This window comes from Anomaloglossus baeobatrachus, chromosome 2 (genome assembly GCF_048569485.1).
Source record: "Anomaloglossus baeobatrachus isolate aAnoBae1 chromosome 2, aAnoBae1.hap1, whole genome shotgun sequence".
Classification (NCBI taxonomy): Eukaryota; Metazoa; Chordata; class Amphibia; order Anura; family Aromobatidae; genus Anomaloglossus; species Anomaloglossus baeobatrachus.
The window spans coordinates 772,009,052-772,032,061 of record NC_134354.1 but is presented as its reverse complement, the minus strand read 5'-3'; the positions used below and the strand labels follow the sequence as shown (position 1 = coordinate 772,032,061).

General features: G+C 51.4%; 1 protein-coding gene across 1 annotated transcript in view; it reads right to left on the bottom strand.

The window, feature by feature from the left end:
* Window positions 1-23,010, bottom strand: part of CCDC81 (coiled-coil domain containing 81) — a 71,556-nt gene that overhangs the window by 4,240 nt on the left and 44,306 nt on the right. The window contains exons 9-12 of the mRNA XM_075334712.1: window positions 11,216-11,330; window positions 8,255-8,401; window positions 7,332-7,439; window positions 5,166-5,335 (exon numbers count right to left, since the gene is read on the bottom strand). Coding sequence (XP_075190827.1) covers window positions 5,166-5,335; window positions 7,332-7,439; window positions 8,255-8,401; window positions 11,216-11,330 — 540 coding nt within the window. The remainder of the gene's footprint in view (window positions 1-5,165; window positions 5,336-7,331; window positions 7,440-8,254; window positions 8,402-11,215; window positions 11,331-23,010) is intronic.

Below are 23,010 nucleotides of genomic sequence, written 5' to 3'. Positions count from 1 at the left end.
AGAGGAGAAACCGGAGAGCGGTGTCCTTGAGCCCAATAAAGTGCAGGATAGTAAGGAGGAGCTGGTGAGCGGAACAAATTGAGGAGGAGCTGAGAGAGGAAAAAAATGAGAAGTTTGTGAGTGGAACATAGTGAGGATGAGCTGGTGAGAGGAACATAGTGAGGAGGAGCTGGAGAGTGGAACATAGTGAGGAGGAGCTGGAGAGTGGAACATAGTGAGGAGGAGCTGGTGAAAGGAACATAGTGAGGAGGAGCTGGTGAGAGGAACATAGTGAGGAACAGCTGGTGAGAGGAACATAGTGAGGAGGAGCTTGTGAGAGGAACATAGAGAGGAGGAGCTGGTGAGAGGAACATAGTGAGGAACAGCTGGTGAGAGGAACATAGTGAGGAGGAGCTGGTGAGAGGAACATAGTGAGGAGGAGCTGGTGAGAGGAACATAGTGAGGGGGAGCTGGTGAGAGGAACATAGTGAGGAGGAGCTGGTGAGAGGAACATAGTGAGGAGGAGCTGGTGAGAGGAACATAGTGAGGATGAGCTGGTAAGAGGAACATAGTGAGGAGGAGTTGGTGAGAGGAACATAGTGAGGAGGAGCTGGTGAGCGGAACAAATTGAGGAGGAGCTGAGAGTGGAAAAAAATGAGAAGTTTGTGAGTGGAACATAGTGAGGATGAGCTGGTGAGAGGAACATAGTGAGGAGGAGCTGGAGAGTGGAACATAGTGAGGAGGAGCTGGAGAGTGGAACATAGTGAGGAGGAGCTGGAGAGTGGAACATAGTGAGGAGGAGCTGGTGAAAGGAACATAGTGAGGAGGAGCTGGTGAGAGGAACATAGTGAGGAGGAGCTGGTGAGAGGAGCATAGTGAGGGGGAGCTGGTGAGAGGAACATAGTGAGGAGGAGCTGGTGAGAGGAGCATAGTGAGGGGGAGCTGGTGAGAGGAACATAGTGAGGAGGAGCTGGTGAGAGGAACATAGTGAGGAGGAGCTGGAGAGTGGAACATATTGAGGAGGAGCTGGTGAGAGGAACATAGTGAGGAGGAGCTAGTGAGAGGAGCATAGTGAGGGGGAGCTGGTGAGAGGAACATAGTGAGGAGGAGCTGGTGAGAGGAACATAGTGAGGAGGAGCTGGTGAGAGGAACATAGTGAGGAGGAGCTGGTGAGAGGAACATAGTGAGGAAGAGCTGGTGAGAGGAACATAGTGAGGAGGAGCTGGTGAGAGGAACATAGTGAGGAGGAGCTGGTGAGAGGAACATAGTGAGGAGGAGCTGGTGAGAGGAGCATAGTGAGGAGGAGCTGGTGAGAGGAACATAGTGAGGAGGAGCTGGTGAGAGGAGCATAGTGAGGGGGAGCTGGTGAGAGGAACATAGTGAGGAGGAGCTGGTGAGAGGAGCATAGTGAGGAGGAGCTGGTGAGAGGAACATAGTGAGGAGGAGCTGGAGAGAGGAACATAGTGAGGAGGAGCTGGTGAGAGGAGCATAGTGAGGGGGAGCTGGTGAGAGGAGCATAGTGAGGAGGAGCTGGAGAGAGGAGCATAGTGAGGAGGAGCTGGTGAGAGGAGCATAGTGAGGAGGAGCTGGAGAGAGGAACATAGTGAGGAGGAGCTGATGAGCGGAGCATAGTGAGGAGGAGCTGGTGAGAGGAACATAGTGAGGAGGAGCTGGAGAGAGGAACATAGTGAGGAGGAGCTGGAGAGAGGAGCATAGTGAGGAGGAGCTGGTGAGAGGAGCATAGTGAGGAGAAGCTGATGAGAGGAGCATAGTGAGGAGGAGCTGGTGAGAGGAACATAGTGAGGAGGAGCTGGTGAGAGGAACATAGTGAGGAGGAGCTGGTGAGCGGAGCATAGTGAGGAGGAGCTGGAGAGAGGAGCATAGTGAGGAGGAGCTGGGAGAGGAGCATAGTGAGGAGAAAGCTGATGAGAGGAGCATAGATGAGGAGAAGCTGGTGAGAGGAGCATAGTGAGGAGGAGCTGGAGAGTGGAAGATAGTGAGGAGGAGCTGGTGAGAGGAGCATAGTGAGGGGGAGCTGGTGAGAGGAACATAGTGAGGAGGAGCTGGTGAGAGGAACATAGTGAGGAGGAGCTGGTGAGAGGAACATAGTGAGGAGGAGCTGGTGAGAGGAACATAGTGAGGAAGAGCTGGTGAGAGGAACATAGTGAGGAGGAGCTGGTGAGAGGAACATAGTGAGGAGGAGCTGGTGAGAGGAACATAGTGAGGAGGAGCTGGTGAGAGGAACATAGTGAGGGGGAGCTGGTGAGAGGAGCATAGTGAGGAGGAGCTGGTGAGAGGAACATAGTGAGGAGGAGCTGGTGAGAGGAGCATAGTGAGGGGGAGCTGTTGAGAGGAACATAGTGAGGAGGAGCTGGTGAGAGGAGCATAGTGAGGAGGAGCTGGTGAGAGGAACATAGTGAGGAGGAGCTGGAGAGAGGAACATAGTGAGGAGGAGCTGGAGAGAGGAGCATAGTGAGGAGGAGCTGGTGAGAGGAGCATAGTGAGGAGAAGCTGATGAGAGGAGCATAGTGAGGAGGAGCTGGAGAGAGGAACATAGTGAGGAGGAGCTGGAGAGAGGAACATAGTGAGGAGGAGCTGGTGAGAGGAACATAGTGAGGAGGAGCTGGTGAGAGGAACATAGTGAGGAGGAGCTGGTGAGCGGAGCATAGTGAGGAGGAGCTGGAGAGAGGAGCATAGTGAGGAGGAGCTGGTGAGAGGAGCATAGTGAGGAGGAGCTGGTGAGAGGAACATAGTGAGGATGAGTTGGTGAGAGGAGCATAGTGAGGAGAAAGCTGATGAGAGGAGCATAGTGAGGAGGAGCTGGTGAGAGGAACATAGTGAGGAGGAGCTGGAGAGATAAGCATAGTGAGGAGGAGCTGGAGAGAGGTTATCTGAGAGATAGTGGAATAAACGGGACTGGACTAAGCGTTCCAGGAGTTTACAGACCAGTCTGGAGTTACAGCACTGTTCTAGATGAGGGATATTTTTACAAGTAATGAGTTTATGATGTAGCATTTGAAAGGAAAGACACACAGTAATTTGTTGGTAATGGAGACCGCACATGTGAGGGTATTGCTGGACATGTTTGTTAAAGAGCTACCTGTGCATATAAATAGTTTGGGGTGTAAAATCCTGCAGTCAGGTTCCCTTTAATTGCCATCTGTAAATATCTGAATCTCTACACTATTGTGTGGTGCGTTTCTGTAGTTCTCAGTGCATATACTCCCATCTAGAGGTAGACTCGAGTAATGCAATTAAAACAGACTCTAAAACGTTAATTGTGCATTTTAATGTTTCAATATCAATCTAAAGGTGTGTAACATATAGAGCATGTAATATATACAGTGGCATGCAAAAGTTTGGGCACCCCAGGCTAAAATTACTGTTATTGTGAACAGTTAAGCAAGCTGAAGATGAAATCTCTAAAAGGCATAAAAATAAAGATGACACATTTCCTTTGTATTTTAGGCAAAAAAAATAAAAATTCATCTTTTACATATTAAAATTAAGAAAAAGGAAAATGGAAAAATTCAAAAGTTGCACCCTACATGGTTAGTACCTAGTAGCACCCCCTTTGGCAAGTATCACAGCTTGTAAACGCCTTTTTGTAGCAGCAAAGAGTCTTTCAATTCTTGTTTGAAGGATCTTCATCCATTCTTCCTTGGAGACGTCTTCCAGTTCTGTGAGATCCCTGGCTCGTCTTGCATGCACTGCTCTTCCATGGAAATGTCTTCCAGTTCTGTGAGATTCCTGGCTTGTCCTGCATGCACTGCTCTTCCTTGAAGACATCTTCCAGTTCTGTGAGGTTCCTGGCTCGTCTTGCATGAATTGCTCTTCCTTGAAGACATCTTCCAGTTCTGTGAGATTCCTGGCTTGTCCTGCATGCACTGCTCTTCCTTGAAGACATCTTCCAGTTCTGTGAGGTTCCTGGCTCGTCTTGCATGAATTGCTCTTCCTTGGAGACATCTTCCTGTTCTGTGAGATTCCTGGCTCATCTTGCATGCACTGCTCTTTTGAGGTTTTGTCACAGATTGTCAATGATTTTCAGATCAGGGGACTGTGAGGCCATTGTAAAACCTTCAGCTTGCCCCTTTTGAGGTCATCGATTGTGGATTTTGATGTGTGTTTAGGATCATTATTAGGGATGATCGAATACCTCAAATATTCGGCTTCGCAAATATCCGACGAATAGGTCGCCGCTATGCGAATATTCGATGCGCAATGCAAGACTATGGGAAGCCAGAATAGTTCCGAATAGTTGTTATTCGGGTTTCCCATAGAGTTACATTGTGCATCCAATCTTCGCGAATAGACGAATAACGGTGACCTATTCGGCAAATATTCGCGAAGCCGAATATTTGAGGTATTCGATCATCCCTAATCATTATCCATTTGTAGCAGCCATCCTCTTTTCTCCCCGTTTCTCCTCTTATCAACTTCAGCTTTTTTACAGATTGGGTTATGTTTGCATCAAAAATGTGTTAATTTATTGAATCCATTCATCCCTCTACCCATAAAATGTTCCCTGTGCCATTGACTGCAACACAACCCCAAAGTATGATTGATCCACCCCCATACTTAATGGTTGGCACGATATTATTTTCCTGAAAGCCTGTGCCCTGTGTCATCTTTAACTTTATGCTTTTTAGAGATAATTTCAACTCATTTTGAGCATGACAGAGTGTAGCTGTTTTTTTCCCCAGAGTGGAAGATAATTTGATAAAGCAAGGAAGATGAGAAGAAATGGCTCATAAGTGGAGAAAGAGCCTGAATTCTCTGATTAGCTAAACTACATAGTTTCTTTACTATTGATCTATGGAAAGCTTGATGAAAGAACGTTCCCTATTAATATAAGTGCTGTTTCATAATATAGTGTTAAAGGATTTCAAGCAGCACCCAGCAGAATTATGAATGCTGCTCTGGCTGTGAACGGAGTAGATCACTTGATATGTCTCAAGATTCACACTAGATATTTTGCAGATGCAAAGCTATCCATTACTGTGTTACTGCCAAATGATGTAGTGTCTCACATAGATCTGCGACAGACAGATGAAGCAGAGCTGATTTGGTGCAATGTGCTGTGATACCATGATGTGTTTTCTGCCGTTTTACACAGGACTGGGTTATCAGAGAGCAGAAGCTCCATTGCTGATTACATGATGTAAACACTGGAGAATAGACATTACTCCTCTGCTAGCTGGACCTGCTCGAGCCTGGCCAGCAAGTCCTGGTCCTGCTTCTCCTTCACTTCTCTTCCTCTTCTGTGCGCCATCTGCTTAGTCAGTGACTGGTAGTACTGCTCTTGTTTTATTACAGCTGGAGGGGTCAGCGGCCTTTTCTGGAAAATGTAGGATCTCTGCAAGAAGAAATATTGATCACTTTAAGCCAGTTTAACTTTTTTTTTTTTTTTTTTGCCAATCCATCAAAAACAAAAAATGAAACAACTTTGTGAATCATCTTCACTAACAATCTACCGTACTGTACACAGCGCCAGTGCGTCCTTATAGTTAGGGGTACTTTGCCCGCTGCAACATCGCAAGCCGATGCTGCGATGCCGAGCGCGATAGTCCCCGCCCCCGTCACAGCAGTGATATCATGGTGATAGCTTCCGCAGCGATTATTATCACATGCACTCACCTGCCCTGCGACGTCGCTCTGGCCGGCGAACCGCCTCCTTATTAAGGGGGCGGGTCGTGCGGCGTCACAGCGCAGGCGGCCAATAGGAGCGGAGGGGCGGAGATGAGCGGGATGTAAACATTCTGCCCACCTCCATTCTTCCGCATAGCCGATGGGAGCCGCGGTGACGCCGGTAGGAGATGTTCCTCGCTCCTGCGGCTTCATACACAGCGATGTGTGCTGCCGCAGGAGCGAGGAACAACATCGGACCGTCGCGTCAGCGTAATTATGGAAATGACCGACGCTGCACCGATGATACGATTACGACGCTTTTGCGCTCATTAGTCGTATCATCTAGGATTTACACACTACGATGTCGAGAGCGATGCAGGAAGTACATCACTTTCAACATGACCCCACCGACATCGCACCTGCGATGTCGTAGTGTGCAAAGTGCCCCTTACAGTCTACGATACACCTCTGCGCGGTCTGATCCTGCGGTCACACAGGAGCTTTTCTTTATATTATCACCCCTAATACTACTCACGTGCAGTCAGGACACTTCTCTATGCTATCACCCCTCTTACCAATCACATGTCAGGAACTTGCTTTATCACGCATTTTTATGTAATATTCAGCTTTGAAGGCACCCATGCCTGTGCTATATATATATATATATATATATATATATATATATATATATCACAATGTACTAAATAACCAAATTCAGATATCTGGATGTACAGCCCCTTTAAAGGGAACCCGTCATCAGAAATTTAGCTTGAAACCTAAAAGTCTCCCCCTCTGCAGCTCCTGGGCTGCATTCTAGCAGGTTCCTGTACTTTTTGTGGCCCCTTTTAAACCAAATGAAATACTTTATAAACTTGTACCTTTTGCTATGTAAATTTTGTAAATCGTCCATGGGGGCGGGCTCTCTGCTGACCGTTGCTGTTCCTCCAGCAGATTGACGCCATCCCCCCACGCTCCATTTCATACATCAGGACGCCGCCCACTGCGCCCGAGGTGCCGCCCACGCCAGGATCGCTGGTGACGTGTGTCACAAGCACGAGATTATGGGCGGCGCTGTGATTGCATCGCAAGTGCCGCCCATAATCTCGTGACCGCACTTTCCCCTCTTCCTCCAGCGTTCTGCGCAAGCGCTCGCCGGCCAAATGACCTGACGTCACCTCCTTCCCATCTTACCCTGCAGCAGGGCAAGATGGGAAAGAGGTGACGTCGGGTCATCTAGCCAGCAAGCGCTTGCGCAGAACGCTGGAGGAAGAGGGGAAAGTGCGGTCACGAGGTTATGGGCGGCACTTGCTGATGACACTCACAGCGCCGCCCATAACCTCGTGCCTGCGCAAAACGTCACCAGCGGTCACACGTGCACACAGTGCACAGTCCCGCTACAGTCGCACAGCGCATGCGCGGGACCACGGGCGCCCAGGGGCGGCGTCCTGAGATATGAAATTCAGCGTTGGGGGCGGTGTAAATCTGCTGGAGGAACAGCAACGGTCAGCAGAGAGCCCGCCCCCATGGACGATTTACAAAATTTACATAGCAAAAGGTACAAGATTATAAAGTATTTAATTTGGTTTAAAAGGGGCCACAAAAAGTACAGAAACCTGCTAGAATGCAGCCCACGAGCTGCAGAGGGGGAGACTTTTAGGTTTAAAGCAAAATTTCTGATGACAGGTTCCCTTTAAAGGCATCTTCAAATTTATTAAAGATCTTACATAGAACTCAGTGCTCCTAGCGTTCTGCCCGCTCCTGATGGCCTCTGCTACACCTCTGTTGTACGCTGCATCTTTCTCTCTCTGTTCTCGATTCACCTGAGCTTGTGCCTAATAGAAAATAAGAGAAATACAGTTTACCTGCAAAATTAATCTACATAGAAAGTTATATTACTTCTTAAATTTATTCCATTACTTACCTTAAGTTACCTCCTGTATTATACTCCAGAGCTGCACTCACTATTCTGCTGGTGCAATCATGTGTACATACATTACATTACTGAACCTGTACTGATCCTCAGTTACATCCTGTATTATACTCCAGAGCTGCACTCACTATTCTGCTGGTGCAGTCACTGTGTACATACATTACATTACTGATCCTGTACTGATCCTCAGTTACATCCTGTATTATACTCCAGAGCTGCACTCACTATTCTGCTGGTGCAGTCACTGTGTACATACATTACATTACTTATCCTGTACTGATCCTGAGTTACCTCCTGTATTATACTCCAGAGCTGCACTCACTATTCTGCTGGTGCAGTCACTGTGTACATACATTACATTACTGATCCTGTACTGCTCCTGAGTTACCTCCTGTATTATACCCCAGAGCTGCACTCACTATTCTGCTGGTGCAGTCACTGTGTACATACATTACATTACTGATCCTGTACTGATCCTGAGTTACATCCTGTATTATACTCCAGAGCTGCACTCACTATTCTGCTGGTGCAGTCACTGTGTACATACATTACATTACTGATCCTGAGTTACCTCCTGTATTAAACTCCAGAGCTGCACTCACTATTCTGTATGTTAGGGATAATTCTATTGCTTTGGACAGATTGTTATTACTAGTCTTTCTTCACTGAAGGTGACACTGTATGTACTGTAGTTTGTACACATATTACGGGAATTACCTTGGACCTCAGTATGGCCTCCTGGTCCTTCATGTGCTGGTACTGCTGCAGGACCTGCTCTTCTTCCCTTTCCCGCAGCTTCTTCTCCTCTGTATAATACACGGGGATGTTCTTCTGGGCGCGCTGCAGGCACAGGTAGCAGAGTTCCTATAGAGAGACACAGAAAACATTGCTGAGGGTTTAGGGAACGCTATGTGCCCCTGGTGGCCATAATATGTGGGCTGGTGAGGATGGATTCAGGACACCTTAGAGAGTCCAGCAACTGCCAGGACTGTCTGCTAAGGATGACTCAGCTACGGGATCAGTTCAACACCAGTGCAGGGTTTATTCTAATTATTATTATTACTAATACTATTATTCCATAGTGCTGTACATGAGAAGAGGTTACATAGAAAATACAAATATAAGAGGGGACAGGACCCTGCCCTTGCGGACTTACAGTCTACAGGATAATGGGGATGAGAGAGTAGGATAGGGGGTTGTGGCAGCTCCAGTGGTGGGGAGGCAACAGCTCCAGTGGTAGGGAGGCAACAGCTCCAGTGGTGGGGAGGCAACAGCTCCAGTGGTAGGGAGGCAACAGCTCCAGTGGTGGGGAGGCAACAGCTCCAGTGGTGGGGAGGCAACAGCTCCAGTGGTAGGGAGGCAACAGCTCCAGTGGTGGGGAGGCAACAGCTCCAGTGGTGGGGAGGCAACAGCTCCAGTCGTGGGGAGGCAACAGCTCCAGTGGTAGGGAGGCAACAGCTCCAGTGGTGGGGAGGCAACAGCTCCAGTGGTGGGGAGGCAACAGCTCCAGTCGTGGGGAGGCAACAGCTCTAGTGGTGGGGAGGCAACAGCTCCAGTGGTGGGGAGGCAACAGCTCCAGTGGTGGGAGGCAACAGCTCCAGTGGTGGGGAGGCAGCAGCTCCAGTGGTGGGAAGGCGGCAGCTCCGGTGGTGGGGAGGCAACAGCTCCAGTGGTTCGGGAGGCAACAGCTCCAGTGGTGGGAGGCAACAGCTCCAGTGGTGGGGAGGCGGCAGCTCTAGTGGTGGGGAGGCAACAGCTCCAGTGGTGGGAGGCAACAGCTCCAGTGGTGGGGAGGCAACAGCTCCAGTGGTGGGGAGGCAACAGCTCCAGTGGTGGGGAGGCAACAGCTCCAGTGGTGGGGAGGCAACAGCTCCAGTGGTGGGGAGGCAACAGCTCCAGTGGTGGGGAGGCAACAGCTCCAGTGGTGGGGAGACGGCAACTCCAGTGGTGGGGAGGCAACAGCTCCAGTGGTGGGGAGACGGCAACTCCAGTGGTGGGCAGGCTGCAGATCCGGTGGTGGTGAGACGGCAGCACTGGTGGTGGTGGTGAGGCAGCGGGGTCATTGCTGGCTATAGCTTCCTTGAAGCGATGGGTTTTCAGGTTTCGTCTGAAGGTTCCAAGTATGGCAGATAATCGGACATGTTGGGGCACAGAATTACAGGGGATGGGGGATACTAGGGAGAAGCCTTGGTGGTGATTGGGCGAAGAGTGAATAAAGTGAGGAGAGAATGAGGCCTTGGGAGCACCAGAGATTACATGTTGGAATATATCAGGAGATTTGTTCGAAGAGATACGGAGGAGAAGACATTATAGACAGTTTTGTAGATCAGTGGTAGTAGCTGAAACTGGAGGGATGGATGGATGGAGGGATGGATAGATAGATAGAGGGATAGATAGATAGAGGGATAGATAGATAGATAGATAGATAGATAGATAGAGGGATGGATAGATAGAGGGATAGATAGATAGATAGATAGATAGATAGATAGATAGATAGATAGATAGATAGATAGATAGATAGATAGATAGATAGAGGGATGGATAGATAGATAGAGGGATAGATAGATAGAGGGATAGATGGATAGATAGATAGATAGATAGATAGATAGATAGATAGATAGAGGGATAGATAGATAGAGGGATAGATAGATAGATAGATAGATAGATAGATAGATAGATAGATAGATAGAGGGATGGATAGATAGATAGAGGGATAGATAGATAGAGGGATAGATAGATAGAGGGATAGATAGATAGAGGGATAGATAGATAGATAGATAGATAGATAGATAGATAGATAGAGGGATGGATAGATAGATAGAGGGATAGATAGATAGATAGAGGGATAGATAGATAGATAGATAGATAGATAGATAGATAGATAGATAGATAGATAGAGGGATGGATAGATAGATAGAGGGATAGATAGATAGAGGGATAGATAGATAGATAGAGGGATAGATAGATAGATAGAGGGATAGATAGATAGATAGATAGATAGAGGGATGGATAGATAGATAGAGGGATAGATAGATAGAGGGATAGATAGATAGATAGATAGAGGGATAGATAGATAGATAGATAGATAGATAGATAGATAGATAGATAGATAGATAGATAGATAGATAGAGGGATAGATAGAGAGATAGATGGATAGATAGATAGATGGATAGAGAGATAGATGGATAGAGAGATAGATGGATAGATAGATGGATAGAGAGATAGATGGATAGAGAGATAGATGGATAGAGAGATAGATGGATAGAGAGATAGATGGATAGAGAGATAGATGGATAGATAGATGGATAGAGAGATAGATGGATAGAGAGATAGATGGATAGAGAGATAGATGGATAGATAGATGGATAGATAGATAGAGGGATAGATAGATAGATAGATAGATAGATAGAGAGATAGATGGATAGAGAGATAGATGGATAGATAGATAGATGGATAGAGAGATAGATGGATAGAGAGATAGATGGATAGAGAGATAGATGGATAGAGAGATAGATGGATAGAGAGATAGATGGATAGAGAGATAGATGGATAGAGAGATAGATGGATAGAGAGATAGATGGATAGATAGATGGATAGAGAGATAGATGGATAGAGAGATAGATGGATAGAGAGATAGATGGATAGAGGGATAGATGGATAGAGAAATAGACATCTTACCTGCCCTGCACGACAATGGTCCAGACAAGTGGGGGATGATCTTATCTGTAGCACATTGGTCTGGGTGACTTCGGCATCCGCTCTTGGAATATTCAGAGAAGTTGCTGATCCCAATCTAAATGTTACATTTACAAATTACATATCTAAACACACTCCCCACTCCGTGTTACATGATTGCAGCCATTACCCTGCGTGATACCTCCTTCTACACCAGGTTACATTTTCTTCTGTCTCAGTTACTTGTTTTTCTTTCTTTGTTTGGAGAAAAAAGAAGGATTTTTGTGTACTCACCGTAAAATCTCTTTCTCTGAGTCTTCATGGGGGGACACAGGACCATGGGTGTATGCTGCTGTGACTAGGAGGCTGACACTAAGTGAACATAAAAAGAGTTAGCTCCTCCCTGGCAGTGTACACCCCGAGCCGGAGGCGGGACTATGCCAGTTTTGTGTAAAAGCAGTAGTAGGAGAGACCTGAACAACCATAACTAAACAATGTAATACAAGAGAAAAATGTGTGGTGAAAAACACAGTGCCTTATGGGCACGTAAATATATAGTAGCCGGATGGAAACAAAGGTGACCCGCAAACAACATCGGGAAACATCCGGTAAATGAAGATCTCACAATCCAAACAGGGTGGGTGCTGTGTCCCCCAATGAAGACTCAGAGAAAGAGATTTTATGGTGAGTACACAAAAATCCTTCTTTCTCTATCGCTTTCATTGGGGGACACAGGACCATGGGACGTCCAAAAGCAGTCCCTGGGTGGGTACATAAGCCGTCCTACAGAACCAAAACAAACAACAAATTCTGTAGGAAAGCTCTGTACAAATGTTTACTACCTTTTTAGAGGTGTGCGACGGCCGTCTGCAACACCTTTCTCCCAAGGCAGGCATCTGCTGATGCCTGGGTGTGGACCTTGTAAAACCTGGTGAAGGTATGAAGACTGGACCACGTTGTGGCTTTGCAGACTTGCTCGGCTGAAGCCTGGTGCCTGATTGCCCAAGACGCCCCAACTGCCCGGGTAGAATGGGCTCTTACTCCCCTCGGAGGGGACTTGTCCCTGATTCGGTAGGACTCCGCAATGGCTGACCTGATCCATCTGGCAATGGTAGCCTTGGACGCCGGCATGCCCTTCTTGGAACCAGCAGGCAGGACAAACAGGTTGTCTGATTTGCGGAAAGGCGCAGTCCTCAAGACGTAAGTCCTGAGCGCTCGTACTAAGTCCAGAGTGTGTAGTGACCTTTCCAAGGAGCGAGTGGGTGCCGGACAAAAAGATGGAAGCACGATCTCCTCATTCAGGTGAAAAGGAGACACCACCTTAGGCAGGAACTCCAGAGACGGGCGCAGGACAACCTTGTCCTGGTGAAAAACAATAAAATGTGAGCGGCACGAAAGAGCTGCCAGTTCGGACGTTCTCCTGATTGAAGTGACCGCCACCAAAAAGACCACTTTCCAGGATAAGTGTGAGAATGAGGATTCTTTGAGTGGTTCAAATGGAGCCAGTTGGAGGGATCCTAAAACCAGATTAAGATCCCATGGTTCTAGCGGAGCCCGATAGGGCGGATTCAGATGTGCGACTCCTTGGATGAACGTCTTGACCTGCGGACGTGATGCTAGGTTTCTTTGGAAAAGAACAGACAAATCCGAAACCTGCCCCTTGATGGTTGCCAGCGAGAGACCCGCTTGCAACCCTGCCTGAAGGAACGCTAGAAGCGTCGGTAGTGACAGAACTAGCGGGGAGAGATTGCCGTTGACCTCGCACCACTGAAAAAAGGCCTTCCAGGTGCGATAGTAGATATTTGAAGATGAAGGCTTTCGAGCCCTAATCATAGTCTGAATCACTTCTGGAGCAAATCCTGACTGGGCTAACAGCCAGGATTCAAGAGCCATGCCGTCAAATTGAGAACCCCTGAATTTTGATGGAAGAGCGGACCCTGAGACAGCAGGTCCGGCCGATCTGGAAGCCGCCATGGGGTTTCTGCGACGAGCTGTGTGAGTTCTGCGAACCATGCTCGCCTGGGCCATTCTGGAGCAATGAGAATCACCGGAATGCCCTCTGCCTTGATTTTCTTGAGGACTCTTGGGATCAGTGGCAGCGGCGGAAAGATGAACGGTAGTCTGAACTGATTCCACGGAAGAATGAGGGCGTCGACTCCTACCGCCTGCTGGTCGTGGTAGCGGGATATGAACTGTGGGACTTGATTGTTGAACCGTGAGGCCATCAGGTCCACATCCGGAGTCCCCCACCTGTGGCAAATCTGCTCGAACACCTCTCTGTTGAGAGACCATTCGCCCGACGCCAGACCCTGTCTGCTGAGGTAGTCGGCCGCCCAGTTTTCCGCGCCGGGGATATGTACCGCGGAGATCCTGGCGTTGTGAGACTCTGTCCAATGTATGATCCTCTTCACCTCTCTCATCGCCATGACGCTCTTCGTGCCGCCCTGATGATTGATGTATGCCACCGCCGTGGCGTTGTCCGATTGTATCCTGATTGGGGACCCTTGGAGAAGGCGATGAAAAGCTTGCAAGGCTCGTAGGACTGCTCTGATCTCCAAAACATTGATCGGGAGCCGGCTTTCCTGGTATGACCACTGACCGTGAGCCGTGTGTTGATGGAAGACCGCTCCCCAGCCCAGAAGGCTGGCATCGGTGGCGACTGTCTTCCAGTGCACCGGCAAGAACGACGTTCCTTTGACGAGATTCTGGCTGTTGGTCCACCAGCGGAGTGAGTGGCGGACTTTCGGGGACAAATGTATCTTGCGATCCAAGGTGAATAGAGACTTGTCCCAAATGTGCAGCAGGAATAGCTGAAGAGGGCGAAGGTGGAAGCAGGCAAACGGAACCGCCTCTATTGCCGCCACCATCCGACCGAGGGCCCTCATACCAAATCGTATGGACACCGCTCTGGAGTGGTGGAGGGTCTGGACGTCTTTCCGGAGGGAGACAATCTTTTCCTGTGGAAGGAACACGCGTCCTTGGATGGTATTGAAATCCATGCCTAGGAAGGTAATCCGGCGAGCCGGGGTCAACGAGGACTTCTTCTGATTGATGAGCCAACCGAGACGGGATAGAGTGTCGATGGTGACCTGGACACTTAGATGACAGTCGTTGAAAGAGGACCCTTTGATCAGTAAGTCGTCCAGGTATGGAATTACCAAAACACCTCTGGAGTGTAGGATCGACATGGCAGCAGCCATGACTTTCGTGAACACTCGAGGCGCAGACGCAAGACCAAACGGTAGGGCAGTGAACTGATAATGATCGTGTGCTACGGCAAAGCGTAGGAATCTTTGGTGCTGGTGTGCAATCGGGATATGCAGATATGCGTCCTGTATGTTCAGAGAGGCGAGGAATTCGCCGACCTCCATGGAGGCAATCACCGATCGGAGGGACTCCATGCGAAATCTTCGGGTTCTGACGTACCTGTTGAGGATCTTGAGGTCGAGAACAGGGCGCACAGTGCTATCCTTCTTGGGGACAACAAAGAGGTTGGAGTAAACTCCCCTGAACCGCTCCGAATCTGGAACCGGAATCACGACCCCTGAGCGGTGCAGAGATTCGATGGCGCGAAAAAAGGGGCGCGCTCGCGCGACCGACTCGGGAGGATGGGAAAGGAAAAAGCGGCTTGAAGGTATTGACGTAAATTCTATCTTCTAACCCGAGATTAGGATTTCTCTGACCCAAGCGTCGGTGATCAAGGGGAGCCAGACGTGTTGGAACAGAGAAAGGCGCCCCCCCACCTGGTCTGCGCTGACGCGCGAAGACCAGGAGTCATTTAGAGGAGTATCGCTGAGATCTAGATGCTGGTTTGGCAGGCTGGCGTGGTCTGGAACGCCAGGAGGGATTTGTTTTGAAAGACGGGTTCTTCCTGCTTCTCTGCGGGGATCTGTTCCTCCTAGGCTGTGCAGGGGAACTGAAGCTGCGAAAGGGGCGAAAACCTGAGGTCGGCTGGTGGCGTGGGATACGCCTTGGTATCAGCTGTGGAAGGGAGGTGCTCTTTCCTCCCGTAGCCTCAGCGATAATCTGATCGAGCCTGTCCCCAAACAGTCGGCCTCCTGCAAATGGGAGGGCGGTAAGTGATTTCTTTGAAGCCGCGTCTGCATTCCAGGCGCTGAGCCAGACTGCCCGGCGGATTGCCACCGTGTTGCTGGCCGCTTGTGCTGCGCAATTGGCTGTAGACAGAGATGCGTTAATGATGTACTCACCCGCCAGGGCAATCTGTGCAGCCATGTTGACGAGCTCGGGATCGCCAGACTGCGAGCGAAGCCCTCTGCGGAGGGTGTCGGCCCAGGTCACCATGGCCTTAGCTACCCAGACGGCGGTGAAGGCCGGAGACAGGGCCGCGCCTGCCGCCTCAAGAGCCGAACGGGCGAATCTCTCGATGTTCCGGTCCGTGGCATCACGGAGTGATGTTCCCTGCAGCAGAGATAGAACTGTATGCGAGGCCAGACGGGAGACCGGAGGGTCGACCACCGGTGAGCCCGCCCATTCCTTCCTGAGATCCTCGGGGAAGGGGTAGTGTAAATCAATCGACTTACCATTGTTGAACGTCTTGTCCGGTTGCTGTCTGTGCTTGCGTAAGATCTCGGTGAACTCCGGATGATCGCAGAAATACCTGTGAACACGCTTAAGTCATTTGAAAGATACCTGTGAGCTCTGGGTGGTGGCAGAGTCAGGCTGTAGCTTCAGCGTCGTATTCACCGCGTCGACCAGGCTGTCCACCATACGCCTGACGTCGGCTGCCTGATCCGAATCCCTAAGGGAGGCTGCATCCGACTCTTCCCCTGAATCATCACACGGTCTCGGAGACGAGTGGCACTCGGGCCTTGGAGGGGAGAGGGACCTCTGGGAGGGATTGGAAGACGAGACCGTGCGGGTCCGCTTCCGCGCTCCAGTAGTCGGTTCTGGGTCAGACCGACTGTCATCCTGCGACGGCTGGACCTGCGGGGCCTGGCTGAGCGTAGGGAGCGATTGCAAAGCCTGCGCAATGGTCAGAGACTCCCTCGACAGGGAATCCACCGACTGGGAGAGAGAAGTCAGCCACTCCGGGGGAGGGAGCTCATTGGGGCTCGGTGCATCCTGTACTGCTGCAGTAGCGAGTGGGATGGGGGTGCCGGCGGCGTCTGGGGCAATCTGCGTGGTCTGTGTGTCAGGGACGCAAGCTGCGCAGAGGGGGGTAGCCTGGCCTTGGGAGAATTTTTCGTTGCAGGACGAGCACGCAAAATGCATTATGAAAGGGACCTGTTTGGATCGGGAAGGCTTAGAGTTAGGCATGGCTGCTCAGGGGGCTCCTACTAGAGACACTAGGGAGGAGACAGGAGATAGGAAGGAAAAAAGTGTAAGAAAAGTAGCTGGTCCTAATCAGAACCAGCACTCACCCAGGCCTGTGTCCTCCCCGGGTCAGCAGGAGGCTCAGAGTAGCTGGGGGCAGCCACCGGAAAATAGATGCTGCTGCTCAGTGGCCTGCCTGTGCTGAGCTGGGCCGTTTGGAAGAAAACGCGGGCTTTTGCCTCTTTTTTTTTTTTTTTACTGAGGGGGCGTGCTAGGGATGAGCTCTTGAGCTCTGCTGTTGCTGGGCAGGAAAGGCGGGGGGCGGGCCAGAAAGACGCGCGCGCACGCAAACGGGGGGCGGAGCGCTCCGGCCTAAGGTAGGCCCGAAGCCGGGGACTAAATTTGTGAGCGGCGGCCGCCGGGAGCGCAGCGCTGCGCGCGGAGCAGAGCTTGCCTGCGTCCCTGCGCGGTGTCCAGATCCCTGGGTCCCATCCTGGCTGCTGAGGCCCCCGGTGAGTGCAGGCTAGTGCTGACAAGTGCCAAGGAAGGCTGCTGGGGGGGCTGTGGGGGAGACTGCCGAGCGCTCCTGCGCTGCAGTGTGTGATCCTTTGCCTGGGCCCAGTGAAACAGGGGAGAACGCTGGGGGAGGCCTGGTGCTGTGAGCGCTCCTGCGCTTGCGATGCTTCCTCGCCATCTCCACCCGAAACACCCCTTGGGACGGTACCATAGGGGTCGACGGGGAGTGAGCCCATAAAACATTAAAGTGTGGGACCCCAATCAGCCCCTGGGGTGGTACCATGGGGCCGGAGGGGGATAAGGGCTGGTGTCTCGATCAAGGAACCCTGGGGACGATACCCTGTAGGGAAAGAGCAGGCGAGGATACTCTGTGATGCAGGGTCTTTAACCCTGCAGAAGAGATAAAAAGCGTAAAAAAGGATGAGAACGCTGAGCGGCGCCGTATAGGATGAAAAACGGAAAAACGGAATAGCCTAGGCTGAGGTTGGCCCACAGAGATATGGGCCCACATCAGCCGCCTACGACACTAAGCAAAAAACTGGCATAGTCCCGCCTCCGGCTCGGGGTGTACACTGCCAGGGAGGAGCCAACTCTTTTTATGTCTACTTAGTGTCAGCCTCCTAGTCACAGCAGCATAACCCATGGTCCTGTGTCCCCCAATGAAAGCGATAGAGAAATTGTAGTTTTTATTGCCACCATTTTGGATTAGCTATAATCTATTGGTCAACTTTTAATATTTACTCATGGAGGTAATTGGGGGAAAAAAACACAGCTGAGAGATTTTTTTGCACCTTTGTGTTATATGCCATGCATGCTTCAATATAAATAACATGTTAACCTCAGGAAATATTGATAACATTCTGATTTTTATATATATATATAACTAGAAGGTGGCCCGATTCTACGCATCGGGTATTCTAGAATTTACGTATTGTGTAGTTCATGTATGATTTTTGTTATATATATATATAGATGTTGTTGTGTGTGGTTACCAAGTGTTTGTGTAGGGGCTGTACATGTTCTGGGTGTTGTCTGGGTGTGGCGGGGGGTGAGAGCGGTGTTGTATGTGTGTTGCGTTATTTATGGAGCGCTGTGTGTCTGTAGCATTGTGTGTGTGTGTGTTGCGCGGTTTGTGTGGGTGTGGGGTGTGTGTGGTGTGTTTTGGGGGTAGGTATGTTTTGTGCAATGTGTGTGTTGTGCGGTATGTGCGTATATTTGTGCCGCGGTGTTTGTGTGTTGGGTGTTGTGTGTGTGCGGCGTTGTCTGTGTGTGTGGGTGTCTGTGTAGGGCAGTGTTTGTGGTTCCCAGTGTGTGTGTGGTGTGTTATGCAGTGCGTGTGTGGCAGTGTGTGTGTGTGTGTGTTTTGGGGGGAGGTGTGCACCCCCCATCGTGCTCCATCCCCCATGCTGCGCACCCCCCATCGTGCTCCATCCCCCATGCTGCGCACCCCCCATCGTGCTCCATCCCCACTCCCCATTGTGCTCCATCCCCCATGCTGCGTACTCCCCTTCGTGCTCCATCCCTCATGCTGCGCATTCCCCATCGTGCTCCATCCCCCATGCTGCGCACTCCCCTTCGTGCTCCATCCCTCATGCTGCGCATTCCCCATCGTGCTCCATCCCCCATGCTGCGCACTCCCCATCGTGCTCCATCACCCATGCTGCGCACTCCCCATTCTGCTCCATCCCCCATGCTGCCTACTCCCCATCGTGCTCCATCCGCCATGCTGCGCACTCCCCATCGTGCTCCATCCCCCATGCTGCGCACTCCCCATCGTGCTCCATCCGCCATGCTGCGCACTCCCCATCGTGCTCCATCTCCCATGCTGCGCACTCCCCATCCTGCTCCATCCCCCATGCTGCGCACTCCCCATCGTGCTCCACAGTCACACATCAGACAGTATACACGCACACATCTGATCGCATACACTCACACACACACCCCACTTCTCCCTGTGCCCACCGGTGGGCGGTCCCAGCAGCTGTGCTGCACGTCGTGCTCCTCTGCCGACACTCACAGATCCGATCGCATACACTCACACACACTCACACATCAGAACACACTCACACACATCCGATTGCATACACTCACACACATACACACACACACACTCACACATCAGAACACACTCACACACATCCGATCGCATACACTCACACACACACACACTGAAGATATCGCACATACGCGCTAACACAATCACAACATCCGGAGATACCACATGCTTCCGGCCACGTGATCCTCCGGCAGGTCCTGGAAGGTCACTGCACATTATCGCCGCCGAGAAGCAAGCGATATCACGGGATGTTGTGAGTATGTGGATGCGATCTGATGTGTGTGTGAGGTGTGTGTGTGTGAGAGTGAGTGTGATCTGATGTGTGTGTGTGTGTGTCTGTTCTCACCTGGGAGTCGGGTCTCTGTATCGGTTCGGGGAATGCGTGCGGAGGACGGGGCCAGAGCGAGCGTGCAATGCGTGAGGGGGGCGGGGCGTGGCCGATTTGCAAATGCGTGCAGGGGGCCGGGGCGAGAGGCCAATCCGTGTGGGGGGCGGAGCCTGGGCGAGCGGCCAATCCGTGCGGGGGGCGGAGCCGAGGCGAACGGCCAATCCGTGCGGCGGGGCGGAGCCGAGGCGAGGCGAGCGGCCAGCGGGGGGGGCGGAGCCGAGGCGAACGGCCAATCCGCTGTTTGTCACCGTAAGGACACAATTTTGGAGCAAGACAGACAGAATAAGGCAATTATATATATATAGATATATATATAGAGATATATATATATATATATATATGTATACACAAACATACTAGCTGTAGTACCAGACGTTGCTCAGGAGAGTAACTAAGTCTCTCTTTCTCCCTCTCTCTCTCATCTCTCTCTCCCTCTCCCACTCCCTCACTTTCCCACTCTCTCCCTCTCTCTCGCTCTCCCACTCACTCTCTCTCTCTCTCTCACCCTCTCACTTTCCCACCCACTCCCTCACTTTCTCACTCTCACTCTCCCACTCACTCTCCTTCTTTCTCTCTACCGCTCTCTCTCTCTCTTCCCTCTCTCTCTCTCTCTTCCCACTCACCCACTCTCTCTCTCACCCACTCACTCTCTCCCACTCACTCTCTCTCACCCCTCTCTCTCTCACCCCTCTCTCTCTCACCCACTCACTCTCCCTCACCCACTCACTCTCCCTCACCCACTCACTCTCCCTCACCCACTCACTCACTTCCCACTCTCTCCCACTCACTCTCTCTCCCACCCACTCTCTCTCTCTTCCCTCTCTCACCCACTCTCCCTTCCCTCTCTCACCCACTCTCCCTCACCCTCTACCGCTCCCTCTCTCTCTCCCACTCACTCTCTCTCTCCCACCCACTCTCTCTCTCCCACCCACTCTCTCTCTCCCACCCACTCTCTCTCTCTCCCACCCACTCTCTCTCTCTCCCACCCACTCTCTCTCTCCCACTCCTTCACTTTCCCACTCTCTCACTCTCCCTCTCTCTCTACCGCTCCCTCTCTCTCTCCCACTCTCTCTCTCTCTCATCTCAACTCACTCTCTCCCACTCTCTCCCACTCACTCTCTCTCACCCACTCTCTCTCCCTCACTCTCATCCACTCTCTCTCTCACCCACTCTCTCTCTCCTACTCCCTCACTTTCCCACTCTCTCTCTCCCACTCACTCTCTCTCTCCCACCCACTCTCTCTCTCCCACCCACTCTCTCTCTCTCTTCCCTCTCTCACCCACTCTCCCTCACCCTCTACCGCTCCCTCTCTCTCTCCCACCCACTCTCTCTCTCCCACCCACTCTCTCTCTCTCACCCACTCTCTCTCTCTCTCCCCCACTCTCTCTCTCACCCACTCTCTCTCTCTCTCCCCCACTCTCTCTCTCACCCACTCTCTCTCTCTCTCCCCCACTCTCTCTCTCACCCACTCTCTCTCTCTCTCACCCACTCTCTCACTTTCCCACCCACTCCCTCACTTTCCCACTCTCACTTTCCCTCTCTCTCTACCGCTCTCTCTCTTCTCTCTCTCTCTCTTCCCTCTCACCCACTCACTCTCCCTCACTCTCTCCCACTCTCTCTCACCCCTTTCTCTCTCTCCCACTCACTCTCCCTCACTCTCTCCCTCACCCCTCTCTCTCTCTCTCCCACTCACTCTCACCCACTCACTCTCCCTCACTCTCTCCCACTCTCTCCCTCTCACCCACTTTCTCCCTCTCACCCACTCTCTCCCTCTCACCCACTCTCTCTCTCACCCACTCTCTCTCTCACCCACTCTCTCTCTCACCCACTCTCTCTCTCACCCACTCCCTCACTTTCCCACTCTCTCTCTCCCACTCACTCTCTCTCTTCCCTCTCTCACCCACTCTCCCTCACCCTCTACCGCTCCCTCTCTCTCACCCACTCTCTCTCTCTCACCCACTCTCTCTCTCTCACCCACTCTCTCTCTCTCACCCACTCTCTCTCTCACCCACTCTCTCTCTCACCCACTCCCTCACTTTCCCACTCTCTCTCTCTCCCACCCACTCTCTCTCTTCCCTCTCTCACCCACTCTCCCTCACCCTCTACCGCTCCCTCTCTCTCACCCACTCTCTCTCTCTCACCCACTCTCTCTCTCTCACCCACTCTCTCTCTCTCACCCACTCTCTCTCTCTCACCCACTCTCTCTCTCTCACCCACTCTCTCTCTCTCACCCACTCTCTCTCTCTCACCCACTCTCTCTCTCTCACCCACTCTCTCTCTCACCCACTCTCTCTCTCACCCACTCTCTCTCTCACCCACTCCCTCTCTCACCCACTCTCTCTCTCTCCCACTCCCTCACTTTCCCAGTCTCTCTCTCACCCACTCACTCTCGCTCACTCTCTACCGCTCCCTCTCTCTCTCCCACTCACTCTCTCTCTCCCACTCACTCTCTCTCTCCCACTCACTCTCACTCTCCCACTCACTCTCCCACCCACTCTCACTCTCCCACCCACTCTCACTCTCCCACCCACTCTCACTCTCCCACCCACTCTCACTCTCCCACCCACTCTCACTCTCCCACCCACTCTCACTCTCCCACCCACTCTCACTCTCCCACCCACTCTCACTCTCCCACCCACTCTCACTCTCCCACCCACTCTCACTCTCCCACCCCTTCACTTTCCCACTCTCTCACTCTCCCACTCACTCTCCCTCTCTCTCTACCGCTCCCTCTCTCTCACCCACGCACTCTCCCTCACTCTCTCCCACTCTCTCCCTCTCACCCACTCTCTCTCTCCCACTCCCTCACTTTCCCACTCACTTTCTCTCTCCCACTCACTCTCTCTCTCCCACCCACTCTCTCCCACCCACTCTCTCTCCCACCCACCCACTCTCTCTCTCTCTCCCACCCACTCTCTCTCTTCCCTCTCTCACCCACTCTCCCTCACCCTCTACCAGTCCCTCTCTCTCTCCCGCTCACTCTCTCTCTCTCACCCACTCTCTCTCTCTCTCTCACCCACTCTCTCTCTCCCACTCCCTCACTTTCCCAGTCTCTCTCTCACCCACTCACTCTCTACCGCTCCCTCTCTCACTCCCACTCACTCTCTCTCTCCCACTCCTTCACTTTCCCACTCTCTCACTCTCCCACTCACTCTCCCTCTCTCTCTACCGCGCCCTCTCTCTCTCATCTCAACTCACTCTCTCTCCCACTCTCTCTCTCTCTCCCCCCTCTCTCTCTCTCTCTTCCCTCTCTCACCCACTCTCTCGCTCCCACTCCCTCATTTTCCCACTCTCTTACTCTCCCACTCACTCCCCCTCTCCCTCTCCCCCTCGCTCCCATTTTCCTGCTCTACCACTCACTCTCTCTCTCTCTCCCACTCTCTTAATACTAAAATCATATTACCTCACACATAAGCTTCTTATACTAAGAATGTCCTTTGTTGCCTATAGCAACCAATCACAGCCGCTATTAATGACCTGTAGCAAAATAAAAGCAGAGCTGTGATTGGTTGCTGTAGTCCACCTGATAAATATCCAGGCTAACTGTCAAAACAGCAAATATAT